The sequence below is a fragment of the Mobula birostris genome, chromosome 4 (genome assembly GCF_030028105.1).
Source record: "Mobula birostris isolate sMobBir1 chromosome 4, sMobBir1.hap1, whole genome shotgun sequence".
Lineage (NCBI taxonomy): Eukaryota > Metazoa > Chordata > Chondrichthyes > Myliobatiformes > Myliobatidae > Mobula > Mobula birostris.
Genome location: NC_092373.1, coordinates 128,911,696 through 128,924,516, shown reverse-complemented (window position 1 = coordinate 128,924,516; position 12,821 = coordinate 128,911,696). Strand labels below are relative to the sequence as shown.

The following is a 12,821-nucleotide window of genomic DNA, read 5'->3' as shown; positions in this document are numbered from 1 at the left end:
ATAATGGAAGTTAACGCAGACGTTTGTGAGGAGTTGCACTTTGGGAGGACAAACCAGTAGGACTTGCGCGCTGAGCAGTAGGGCACTGAGGAGATGGGTAGAACAGAGGGATCTAGGAATACAGATCCATATTTGTGGTGTCACAAGCAGGTAGGGTTGTAAAGAGAACTTTTGACACTTTGGTCTTCATAAATCAAAGTATTAGTACAGGATTTGGGATGTTACGTTGAAATTGTATAAGATGTTGGTGAGGCCTAATTTGTCTTGTTCTGGTCACCTACCTACAAGAAAAATATCAATAAGGTTGAAAGAGTGCAGGAAAAAAAATGTCAAGGATGTTGCCAGGACTTGAAGACCTGAGTTTTAGGGGAAGGTTGAATAGATTAGGATTTTATTCCCTAGTGTATAGGAGAACAAGAAGAGATTTGTTAGAAGTACTGTATACAAAATTATGAGGGGTATAGGTAGGACAAATGCAAGCAGGCTTTTTTCCCCACTGAGGTTGGGTGAGACTACAACTAGAGGTCACGTGTTAAAGATGAAAGGTGAAATGTTTAAGGGGAACATGAGGGGGAACTTCACTCAGAGGGAGATGAGAATGTGGAATGAGCTGCCAGCAGAAGTGGTGGATTTGGGTTTGATTTCAACATTTTAGAGAAATGTGGATAGATACGTGGATGGAGGGATATAGAGTGCTACAGTCTGGGTGCAGATCGATGGGACTAAACAGATTAATAGTTCAGCACAGACCAGATAGGCTGAAAGTCCTGTTTCTGTCCTGTAGTATTCTGTGGCTCTCTGACTATTGTCAGATCAAACTTCTGACAATTACAGTTTTATAACAACATGGGATCGTGATGACCCTGTAACTGAAGATGCTTGGTAATTGTGGTAGGGCACTGCTGGTAGAATTTTGGTGAGCCAGGAATGCTGGATGGTGGGGTACAGGGTAGATATTAGAACAAACTCAGCAGTTTAAGAAGTTTAAGGTTGGAGGATATGAAAGGGCCTGTAGTGATGTGTGGGATGGTGGCGGGTGATAATCAGTGCTCTGAGGATCATAGAGTTGTAGTATGTGAGATGAGGCTCTGGGAGTTTGAGGTCTTCTCCTTACCTGTTAATCACCTCCCTCTGGTTCCCTTCCTTCCTTCCTTCCCTTTCTTGCATGATCCACCATCCTCTCCTATTAGATTCTTCTTCGTGCCTTTACCTCTTTCACCTATCCACCTCCTAGCTTTTTACTTCATATCCCCTTCCCCCACCTCCCACCTTCCCTCTCACCTGGTCTTTCCTATCACAGGAACAAATGTGTACTCCTCCCCTCACCCACATTCTTATTCTGGCTTCTTCCCGCTTCCTTTCCAGTTTTGATGAAGGATGTTGTCCCTAAGCATCAATTGTTTATTCTGCTCCATAGATGCTGCTGGACTTGCTGAATACCCTGGCATTTTGTGTCTCTTGCTCAAGATTTCTAGCATTTGCAAACTCTCTTGTGTTTGTGATATAGAATGATGCAAAGTTCTCAAACTTAAGTACCACATACACAGTGAAAGTAACTTTTGCTCATTCCAGTGATAGTAATTTTTTCAGATTGCTTATTATTAAACAAATTCACCAGCACTGAAAATGTTGCTACCTCAGGCTATTTTTAAAAAGCAAATTAAAAATATTAATTTTTTTCCTTGACCTGTCATCTTTTTCTCTTTGCTTAATTCAAGTTGTTAGTGTGATATGAATTAACTATGCCAATATATACTTCCTAGTTCAGAGTCTGAGGATTTTTCAGTTTGATTGGTGAAGGATGCACACAGTTGCTTATCTGGTTAACGCAGGTTCCAAATCGAAAATGGAGGGTGCCATTCTAAAATGCAGGTGACCTGCAAAAACATGCTAAATACATTGCTGCTGTATTAAATGACAAATCATGGAAAAATCATCTCAAATTGTTGCCTACTAAAATTTCCCTTTTTGGTTTATAGACTTAGTGAATTCAACAAAATACAGGCTAAGAAAAATTCTTCGTTCTGAAATTTGTCTTAAGTGTATGATGAAGCTAAGAGTAAATATAGTGCCATGTGGGAAATTTAGATGATGAAATTAATGATGTTGGTGCAGTAAAGTTTTTAAGGTAGTGCATTAACTCTCCTTACTAATTACTCAAGTCTAGGGGTGTGTGTGTGTCTGTCTGTTTGTGTAATTATGGCACAATGGTTCTCAAGGAATTTCTACTGAAGAAGGTAGTGACTTTTTTCCTGATTTTTATGTAATCATTGTACACATAGGTAGTGTGTTTTGATTGGGTGTCTGTATTGTGTTTTGTTTTATTTATTTTATAATTTTTCATTTTGCAGCTGGGATCTTCATCTGCAGTGCCATTTACTTCAATTTTCTCTCAGTTATTCATGACTGTAGTAGTTCCCCTCATTATAGGGCAGGTAAGCATAATTACGGATATTTCATCTTTTCCCTGTATGATAGCTTCTGTAGTAATGCTATTGTTTCAACAAATCTTAAGCATTAATGGTCGGGAGTAATGTGCAGAAATTAAGCTACAGATTTAATAAAAAGGATATATGATTTTTTTTTTATCCAGAGTATATTAAGTACATTATAAACCAGTTTCAGATCAAAGAAATCCAACATCCTATTTAACAACATCAAGTAATGTTTTAAGTCATGGTATTGTAATAGTAATTGTAAATAAAATAACAAAAGCCTTGCCAAAGCATCAGAGAGCTATATAATGACAAACTGGATTACACTGATAGCTAGCCAACAGTTCCATCGAAAACGCCTGCATGCTGCAGAGTGTTTGTCAGTGTGTTCCAAGACTTGGTATCTTTTAACATGTAAGAATTATCCTCTCTACCAATGAAAATTTATTATTTTAAGTTTTGAATCTCATTCCTCTGCTTGAATGGTTGTTTGAAAATTTAGAAAACATCTTAAAACATTGCTCTTTTTGACTTTTCCTTTGTCTCATTTGTAACTTGCAATTCAATGTTAATTTTCCTTTCATTACCCGATTTAGCATTGAATTTTCCCATTAGTTCTTCTACCCTTTCTGTTACGATTTCTTAGTCCTTCTTTCTGATTAATGGTGTTGTTTGCTACGATAAAATACAAGGTTTCCCTCACTATGATGTTGTCCACTCATGCTTCTAGCATCTTGCTTCATGAAAAATTTTTAAATAATCATGTACTTGGAAGACCAACAAATGGCAAAGTGACTTGTGACACCAGAACCTGAGCTATTAGACCAGATGGTACTGTTAACCAGTAGCCCATTGGAAGTCATGGTGGTAGCAGGGTGACAGAGCTGTGCTCACCAGTGCTGTAGGGGAGAAAACAAAGGGAATGTCAATGGGAGGGTGGTGACTAAGGTTGTCCAAGTAATATAATCATGAGGTGCAGAGCACAGCTCTTGCCAGAAATGTGAACTAGAAGAGAATGCTGGAAGTACTCGAGCAGGTGGCATCTGTCAGGAGAACAAAGTTTATGTTACAAGAGGATGGCCTTGTATCAGATTTGTCCAATTCTGACACAAACAGAAAATCCTGATTATGTGGAATAGTTTAATTCAAATTTGAGTCGGAAAAGAGGTGCAGTTTCTCACTCTTACATTCAGCTTCACTGGAAAAGGCGAGGCCAGAGACAGACAGGTCAGGCTAGGAGTAAGATGGCAATCTAAGGTGGCAGGCAATTGGATGCTCAGTATCACACTTGACTTGAGCTGGTGGGCCCTGCAAAGTAGTTGCCCAATCTGCATTTGGTATCTCCAAAGCAGATGTAACCATTTTATGAGCAGTGTCTTACACAAATTGTAAATGGATGTTAAATGCAGCTTCACTGGAAGGCACAAATATTGTTGATGCCATCGAAGCAAAGTGCTTAATGACTCTTAATGATAGCTGATCTAACTGGAGGAGTGCAACTAGAAAGAGGTGAATGAGAGGCACACTGAAAAATAAATGTTGCCGGAACAGTGGGGTGCAGAGCAGAGCTGTTGCTGGAAGTATGAAAAAAAAAGAACATTGGGGAAATGAAGTTTAATTGGGATGTCAGAAATTGAGAAGTTGGGAGTAAACAGGATAAACAAGAATAATCTTTTTCCCTTGGAAGAGTGAAATTTATTGTAAGGATTGGAAATATTTTCACTAAAAGAATGTGTGGAGCTAGAAGCGTTCATCATATTCAAAAAGACCTGGATGTGCCCTTGAACAATTATAGTCCCTAGTCCCCAAGAGCTGGGTTTAACCCAAGTAACTGTTTTTGGCCAGCCTGAACATCGTCAAGTGATATCATTCTATGTTTTTAAAAAGTTTCTGTGAACACTGATATGTTGCCACTTAATTGGGCGGTTTTCTAGAGGGGTGTAACTGGCAAATGTGGAGGATGTTGAATACAGGTGGGTGTGAATCAGAGTTTTTCATTAGTATCAAAATAGTGTAACGAAGCTATTTTGTTATCTTTTTTATAGATAAATATACAATATCTTAATACAGCTCATACATTAGTTAACAAAACTGGTGGTAGGCAATCACTTTCACATTGACATTATTGTCATTTACAGTGCTCTGAAGAAGCATTCAGACCCAAACCCTTTGTTCACACAAATAAGCATTACAACCAGGAATTTGGCTGAACTTAACTGAGAATTATTATTTGTGAATTACAAGCTCAATTTTTTCTCACAGTAAAAAAAGGAAAGGTACGTCGCATCCGGAGTTTCTCCGGTTAGCTGACGATTTCTCTCCATGCCTCTCTGACGTAGTGGGGAATGGAGTACGAGGCAAGTTACAGCAGTGGTTTGCCATTGCTTTCTGCTGGGTGAGTTTCCAAAGAGATCACCAGCTCATAACCCAGCTCGGCTGGAAAGCATGCAGGGGAGCCGGCAGGCTGGATTCAAACCCGGGACCTTTCGTCCCGAAGTCCGATATTGATGCCACTACGCCACCAGCCGGGTCCACAGTAGAGCCCAAAAAAAACAGTGAAAATTGTAAAGCATGAAAAAAAAAATTCAAAAATTGAAATGTCATCAGTATTCGTCCCCCTTTTCTCTGTACTTAGTTGAACCACTTCTTGCAGCTATTACAGCCAGTAGTCTTTTTGGATAGGTGTGTATTAGCTTTGCACAATGTGATGAAGCAAGATTTGCCCATTCCTCCTTGCAAATGTACTCAAGCTGTGCCAGGTTAGTTGGGGAGCAGTGATGGACACCAATTTTGAGGTCTTGCCAGAGGTGGTCAATTAGGTTAAAGTTAGGAATCTGACTGGGCCACTCAAGGACATTAATTTTCTTCATTTGAAACCACTTCTTGGTTGCTCTGGTCGTGTGCTTTGGGTTGTTGTCATGCTGAAAGACGAACAACAGTCTTTCCCAGTTTAAGCTTTCTGGCAGACACTAGCTGGTTTTACATCCAGGATCTCTCTGTATTTAGCAGCATTCAGCTTCCCATCAACCCTGACCAGATTTCCAATCCCTGCTGCTGAAAAGCATCCCCATAGGAATGTTGTTACCTGGCTAATGCTCAGTATTAGATTTATGCCACACGTGCCTCCTTATTGTTGAGGGTCAAAAGTTCCACCTTAGTCTCATCCAACCACAAGACCTTCTTCCGCATCTTTACAGTATATTCTGAGTGGTGCTTTGTTAATTCTTTTTGGGCACGGTTATGTTATTTGTAGTCAGGTTGCTTGCTGCCACTTGCGCGTGGGAGGGGGGAACTGGGGGGGACTTTGGGGTTCTCACGTTTAATTGCCGTTCATTTTTTCGGCACCTCTCTGTTCTCATGGATGTTTGTGAAGAAAAAGTATTTCAGGATGTATATTGTATACATTTCTCTGACATTAAATTCAACCTTTGAACCTTAGAAGTCTTCTTCCTTGCCACTCTTCCAATAATCCCCTTTTCCCCTTTTTGTGCAAGGCCATAGGGATTGTGGAGCCATGAACTGACTCCTGCAGCTCACTCAGAGTGACTGTTGACATCACAGTAGCTTCTCCCACAAGTGCCATTCTTCTCCAGTGATTAAGTTTAGCGTGGGGGGAGGAGGGCTGACCTAGGTAGTGTGGCTGTGGTTTTATGTTTTTTCCAATTTTTCACGATGGACTGCATTGAGCTCCAAGGTACGTTCAGTGCCGTTGAGATGGTCTCGTGTTTTTCCCAAGATTTGTGCTTCTCAGTTATCATTTCCCTGACTTATCTTGAATGCTCTTTTGTCTTCATTTTGGTTTCATATGTTGAAAATCTACCATACTGTTGTACCTTACAGAGAGAGTGAGTGTTTATTTTTATGATTTCATTGGAAACAGGTGATCCTCCAACTTTTCACATCAACAAATTGGGTGAACTGGTAAGGTAATATTGCACCTGAGGGAAGTTAGCATAGTAATTGCAAAGGGGCTGAATACTTTATCAGCCTCACAATTTTGGTGTTTAATTTTCAGTAAATTGTTGATGGGTTTTGGAATTTTTCTTTTGATTGGACATGATGCACAATGTTCTGTAGATTAATTCAAAATCCTACTTCAGATTATTTTAATTTAGAAAATGAGATAGTAAAATGTGAAATAGTTGTGGGGGCTGAATACTTTTTCAAGGCACTGTATTATTTATTTTCATTTGTGCAACTTCACTTCCTTTGGTTTGTGTGACAGCCTGCTTCTGGTTTATTTTTCAAATGAGATCATGACATAACAAGAAGAGATTTGAATTATCAATGGGGGATCCAAATCTCTACAACAAGTGGATTAGTATTCAAAGCAGTGTTTCACCATTTCCTATTGCACTGAGAAAATACTTATCTTTTAATTTTTGAAAAAACAAAATCAAAATTCAAACAATTGCAGGCATAAGCTTCGTTAAGGATCATAAGATGTGTTTGTAGATTGAAACACATGACTGTGTTTGATTTAAGTAATATCACTCAAAGAAATTTTCAGCCAGAAATGCCTAGTGCTCTCGCTGTTGTCGTGCACTTATCTGATTATCTGAACTTGTAGAGTCTGAATTTAGAATGATGAACCCTGCAAGTCATCAGGGTCTTGTGCATCTAACCGTTAATCCACCCATCTATATTTTCATCCGGGTCATCAACATTTATCACAAATAGAGGTCCTATCACCAATCCCGGAACCCCACTGACTAATCTCCAGTTTTGTGTCAGGCACTCACTTATGATCCAACACCAAGACACTGTTATGCTAGATTATATACTCTCTTACCAAGGACTCCTCGGAACATCAGAGCAAAAGTCAAAATATGAATGAATCTCATATGAAAAGTTGTAGATGAACAGCAGACCTTAGACACCTCTTCTTCACCTACACTGGTCTAGCTAAAAAGAAAAGTACTGTTACTCAATTTGTCTCAGGAACTAGCACTGAATCAGATCAACTAGTTGACCTGTACCTCCTTGTAGCAGGCGCATGAAAATACTATCACTACCAAATTATATGCCACATTCTATTATTGCTGGGTCAGAATCCGAGAGCTTTCTCTTTAATAGCACTGGCAGTAATTTCAGTGAAACGTTTGCAAAAATTCAAGACGGTCAGTTAATTCCATTTCTAAAATAGCAATAAATGCTATTTATCTTTTCTAGATTTGTTTTTATATTATGAATGAATAAGGGAAAAGATTATGACTCCAGAATTCCTTTTCTAAATCTCCCTTTAAATGTATTTTGCTTCCTTTGAAATACTTCTTAAAATCTGCTACTGACTATGCATTTTATGCTAATAGTTCCATTTTATTGTCAGTACCAAATTTTCTTCAGTAATGGCTCATGCAAAATTAAGATCTGTATTAGCCCATAATAAAATATTGGTGGGATTTTTGAAGGAACTATCAGCAATTGCATTTGTCATTACTGACAATTCCTGTCATTTAAGGAATTCCTTACAATTGAATAAGTTCTGACCCATTAAGTCTATATAGAACTAGTCTTTCTCTGTTGCAAGTTCTTGAGAATTTATAATAATTAAAGTAAAATATTTATATGCCATGTAAAACCGTACTTGGAAACATTTTAGACATCTCGTGAGCTTAAATTAAGTCTGCTCTTTCCATGTATTAATAATCATTTTTTGGTGCATTACCATTCATGCATTTGTAAAGTGCCACAACATTATATTAAATCTTAATTAAGAGCAAAATATTGCAGAAGTGAAGTAAGATGAATGTAATTTTAATTTAAATACAGTTTGCATAGTCAAGCACATTATTTAACATACTGCTGCACAGCATCTGTAGCCCCTTTGCTTATTGTACAGACTGGTCACACATGTATATTTCTGCACTGGAAGCTTGATACCAATGGGTCTGTGTTGAGACCTAGTACTCCTTTTGCAGGACAACAGTGAAAGGAAACATAGGTATTAGAGGCACGCAGGCAGCTGCGTGTGTCATATGGGAGGAGAACATTGAAGGCCTCATGACCAAGACCTCATCCAGCCAGAATTGAAGGAACCCACTTCCATCTCAGAGGACCACTATCTATGCTGGCTGCACCTCAACAAAACAGTCCTCATGAAATGGCATGATGTCATGTGATCTTCAGGCTCACACATTTCAAGTTAAGGTCATGATTGCTTTCAAGTTTCCCAATGCAGGTTCGTTGCAGGCCTCATCTATGCCACACCTCACAGATTAATCTTTCCCTCTGCAGCAGGGACGTCACCTAACTCAACACTTGAGGTGGCAGCATTTTTCTTCAGCCCGCAGGATGAGACAAACTGAGCACAAGTATTTGCCACTATTGTAGACCTTCCTAAAGCACATACACTCATGGACTACACAGATCCAGGCTAAATCTCTAAAGTAACTTCCTGCCAAGATGATCTGATTGTAGGGTTTCCTTAGTTCCCAAGCAGACTACCCTACATAGTCTCTCTGTGAATCTTGCAACATGTGTTCTGCACTCTCCTAGAACCGTTGCAGGCATGTTTTGCACACCAGATACTCTGTCAAGTTACAACAGTGGTCCCTGTTCATGCTATGCTCCTTTAAGGGCTGGGTCCAAAGGCTACAACCACACTCCAGCCTCTAAGTGATATTGAATTGAAACGTGTCATTTTATTCGCAAAGCTGTGACCGTATGCAGTTTCACCAGAGGAACTGACAGCACTATTCAACAAGAATTGCATTTGAAGATTTACGGTACTAATAGCACTTTTGATAACTGTTAGCTCAGTGCAGTTTCAGCACATGCAAAAAGAAATCTAAGCTTTTATCTCTCTCTACAATGTTACTTTAGTGCGGGAGTGAGTTAAGGTATCATTCTGGTAAATCCTCATTGATCGTTGCTTATTAAGACCAATGTAACCTGCCTAAACTATTATTCCTAGAACTTCTCATTATTCTCCAGATATGAGCTTTGTACAACTCATGTTGTATAGAAATGGTAGATTTTCTAGTGCTGTTGAGAAGGATTTAAAATTGCTTGGCAAATCAACAAAATGCTTTGCTTTCAAAATATTGAAGAGGAGGAGTGAAATTGGAGATCAGAAAATTAGAACACTTATAAAAGAGGACAAACATAGAAAATAGATGATAAGGGAAGTGTTTATTTAATAATGTAAACTGATGGGCCAAGAAAAAAAGACATTGATAAACTTGTGGAACCGTAATATGTTATCTGTTCCTCAAATATGGCTGGAAGAGAGTCAAGATGATGGCTTAACTTTCCTAGTTACAGGATTTTCAGATGAAGTAGGATGGGCTAAAAATGAGGGAGCTGGTAGCAATACTAAAACAACAACTCAGCTGTGAGAAAGGAAGAGTCTGCAGATCCTCAAATGACACTTTGTGGATAGAGGAAAGCAACAATAAAGGGCAGCCACAACGTTAGGACGGTCTGAGCTAGGTGGAAGAGTAAATTCCAGAAAATCTCTGAAAATTTTAAAAGAGTGCAGAATCAATGAGGAATTTAATTTATGCTCTTTCAACTGGATGCAGTTGGTGTAATGTACATGAAGAGCACAACATTTCAAACCTGCATTTGGGAGAACTTTTACAATCAGGTCCAATAAGAGCAAGTGCAATTCTGGATTTCATTGGGAGATCATTTTGTGGTAGTGATCATGATTCAGTTAGATTTAGCATAAGGTATAGAAACAGAAGAAAGATTTAACAGTTGTACATTGAGGTCAATTTTACTAAATTAAGAAGTGATATAGTGAAGTGGATAGGATATAGCCACTTAAAAGTAAATCAGACGTTCAAGAGTGTTCAGATTTAACATGCTACCTGGGTCTGCCAGATTTTGGCAGGATAATAAACAGAAGAAAATGGGACCAAAGACACTCACAGATTTCTACAGATGTACCATGGAGAGCATCGCCTTCTGTAATGGAGGGGGCCACTCCACTGGATCGGAAAAAGCTGCAGAAAGTTGTAAACTCTGCCAACCCATTGAAAGGCGATACCTCAGAAAGGTGGACCCCTCACCCAGGACATGTCCTCTTCTCATTGCCACCATTAAGGAGGAGGAACTGAAGTCTGAAAACACATTTAACGTTTCAGAAACAGTTCTTCCTCGCTGCCAGCAGATCTTTGAATGGACAAATGAACACTACCTCACTACTTTTTCATATTTTTTGCACAACTTATTCAATTTAATTTTCTTTTTTATATATGCAGTACTTACTGTAATTTATAGTTTTTATTATTATGTAATACAATCTACAACAAATTTCATGACATATGCCAGTGATCATGGCTGATCTATGCTGGCATCATCTCTTCCTCTATGTCATTTCCCTATACCCCTGTATTCAAAAGTTTAAAGTAAATTTATTATCAAAGTACATAATGTCATCATATACTGTCCTGAGATTCATTTTCTTGTGGGCATTCACAGCAGAACAAAGAAATACAATAGATCAATGAAAAACTACGTAAACAAAGATGCACAAACAACCAATGAGTAAAAGAAGATGAACTATGCAAATACAAAAATAATAATAAATAAGTAAATAATACTGAGAATAGTCATACTTTATTGATCCCAGGGGAAATTGGTTTTCGTTACAGTTGCATTATAAATAATTAGTAATAAAACCATAAATAGTTAAATAGTAATATGTAAATTATGCCAGGAAATAAGTCCAGGACCAGCCTATTGTCTCAGGGTGTCTGACCCTCCAAGGGAGGAGTTGTAAAGTTTGATGGCCACAGGCAGGAATGACTTCCAATGACGCTCTGTGTTGTATCTCGGTGGAATGAGTCTCTGGCTGAATGTACTTCTCTGCCCAACCAGTACATTACGTAGTGGATGGGAGACATTGTCCAAGATGGCATGCGTTGTAGAGGACTTGAGTTGTAGAGTCCTTGAAAGTGTGTCCATAGGTTGTGGAATCTGTTTAGTGTTGAGGTGAGTGAAGTTATCTACAGTGGTTCAGGAGCCTAATGGTTGAAGGATAATAACTGTTTCTAACCTGGTGGTGTGAGACCTAAACCTCTTGTACCTCCTTTCTAATGGAAGCAGAAATAAGAGAGCCTGGCCTAGATGGTGGGGGTCCTTGACAATGGATGCTGTTTTCTTGTGGCAATGCTCCTTGTAGCTGTGTTGAATTGAAGGGAGGGATTTGCCTGTGATGCACTATGTTGTGTCCACCACTTTTTGTAGGCTTTGCTGTTCTTGGGCATTCGTGTTTACATACCAGGCCATGATGCAAGCAGTTGTTGTAATGTGAACAAGGTCACCAGGGAGACACAGCTATAGGTAGGAAGTAGTCTTTTATTCGACAAAAGGAGTAACAGCAGGCATCATCTTGAAACCCTTTCAGAAAAAGAGGCCCATTTGACCCAACATTACATGACATTTTATATGCTAAAGATCAAAGGACAATTCTATATTTACAGTGTATCTACAATGCTTCCTTTGAATTACATATAACTTTCACACCTGCTTCTTTGCACCCATGCTCCAAACAACCTAAATAAATATTAATCCACATTGTCTGATTTTTCAATTAACAGTTCTAGGAAGCTATTGTCCATAGCTGCATTTTAAATTTAATATATATTCCATGTTCAGGTCTAAAGATTGGTGGCTGAAGTTAGTTGCTGGAGTTAATATTTTGCTACATACCCAAAGTCCAGAATATGCTTTAACACCAGATAGGATACTCTCCACTGTGCATCTCATTCCACCAAGATGCAACACTGAGCGTCATAGGAAGTCATTCCTGCCTGTGGGCATCAAACTTTGCAACTCCTCCCTTGGAGGGTCAGACACCCTGAGCCAATAGGCTGGTCCTGGACTTACTTCCATCTGGCATAATTTACATATTATTTAATTATTTATGGTTTTATATTGCTATATTTATACTCTATTCTTGGTTGGTGCAACTGTAACGAAACCCAATTTCCCTCGGGATCAATAAAGTACGTCTGCCTATCTATCTATCTGTAGAAGTTTCTCAAAATTTTCAATAACATGCTGAACCTGCGCAAATTTCTGTGAAAGTAGAAGCACTGCCAGACCTTCTTTGTTATGGCATTTGTATGCTGGTCCCAGGATAGACCCTCGTATACGATAACATCAAGGAAGTTAAAGTTATTGACCTTGGTCACCATCAAATCCCCTAGTGAGCACTGGCTCATGGGCCCCCGGTTTCTTCCTCTTGTAGTCAATAATCAGCTCTTTGTTTTTGTTGTTTGGAATTGTCCATGTGGCTAACAATGAGGAAGAATGCATTGCAGGAGCATAAATATTTCTGGTCATTTGGGTAGAAAAAATGGCAAAATCATATTTTAAGCCAATACTGATGAAGAGTTTTTGACCTTAAACACAAGGTCTGTTTCTCTTCCC

At 38.9% G+C, this 12,821-nt stretch overlaps 1 protein-coding gene across 2 annotated transcripts in view; it reads left to right on the top strand.

Annotated features, from left to right (window-relative positions):
* Positions 1 to 12,821, top strand: part of slc10a7 (solute carrier family 10 member 7) — a 205,996-nt gene that overhangs the window by 149,254 nt on the left and 43,921 nt on the right. For both annotated transcript variants that reach the window (XM_072256030.1, XM_072256033.1), the window contains exon 7: positions 2,352 to 2,435. In XM_072256030.1, the coding sequence (XP_072112131.1) occupies positions 2,352 to 2,435 (84 nt within the window). The remainder of the gene's footprint in view (positions 1 to 2,351; positions 2,436 to 12,821) is intronic.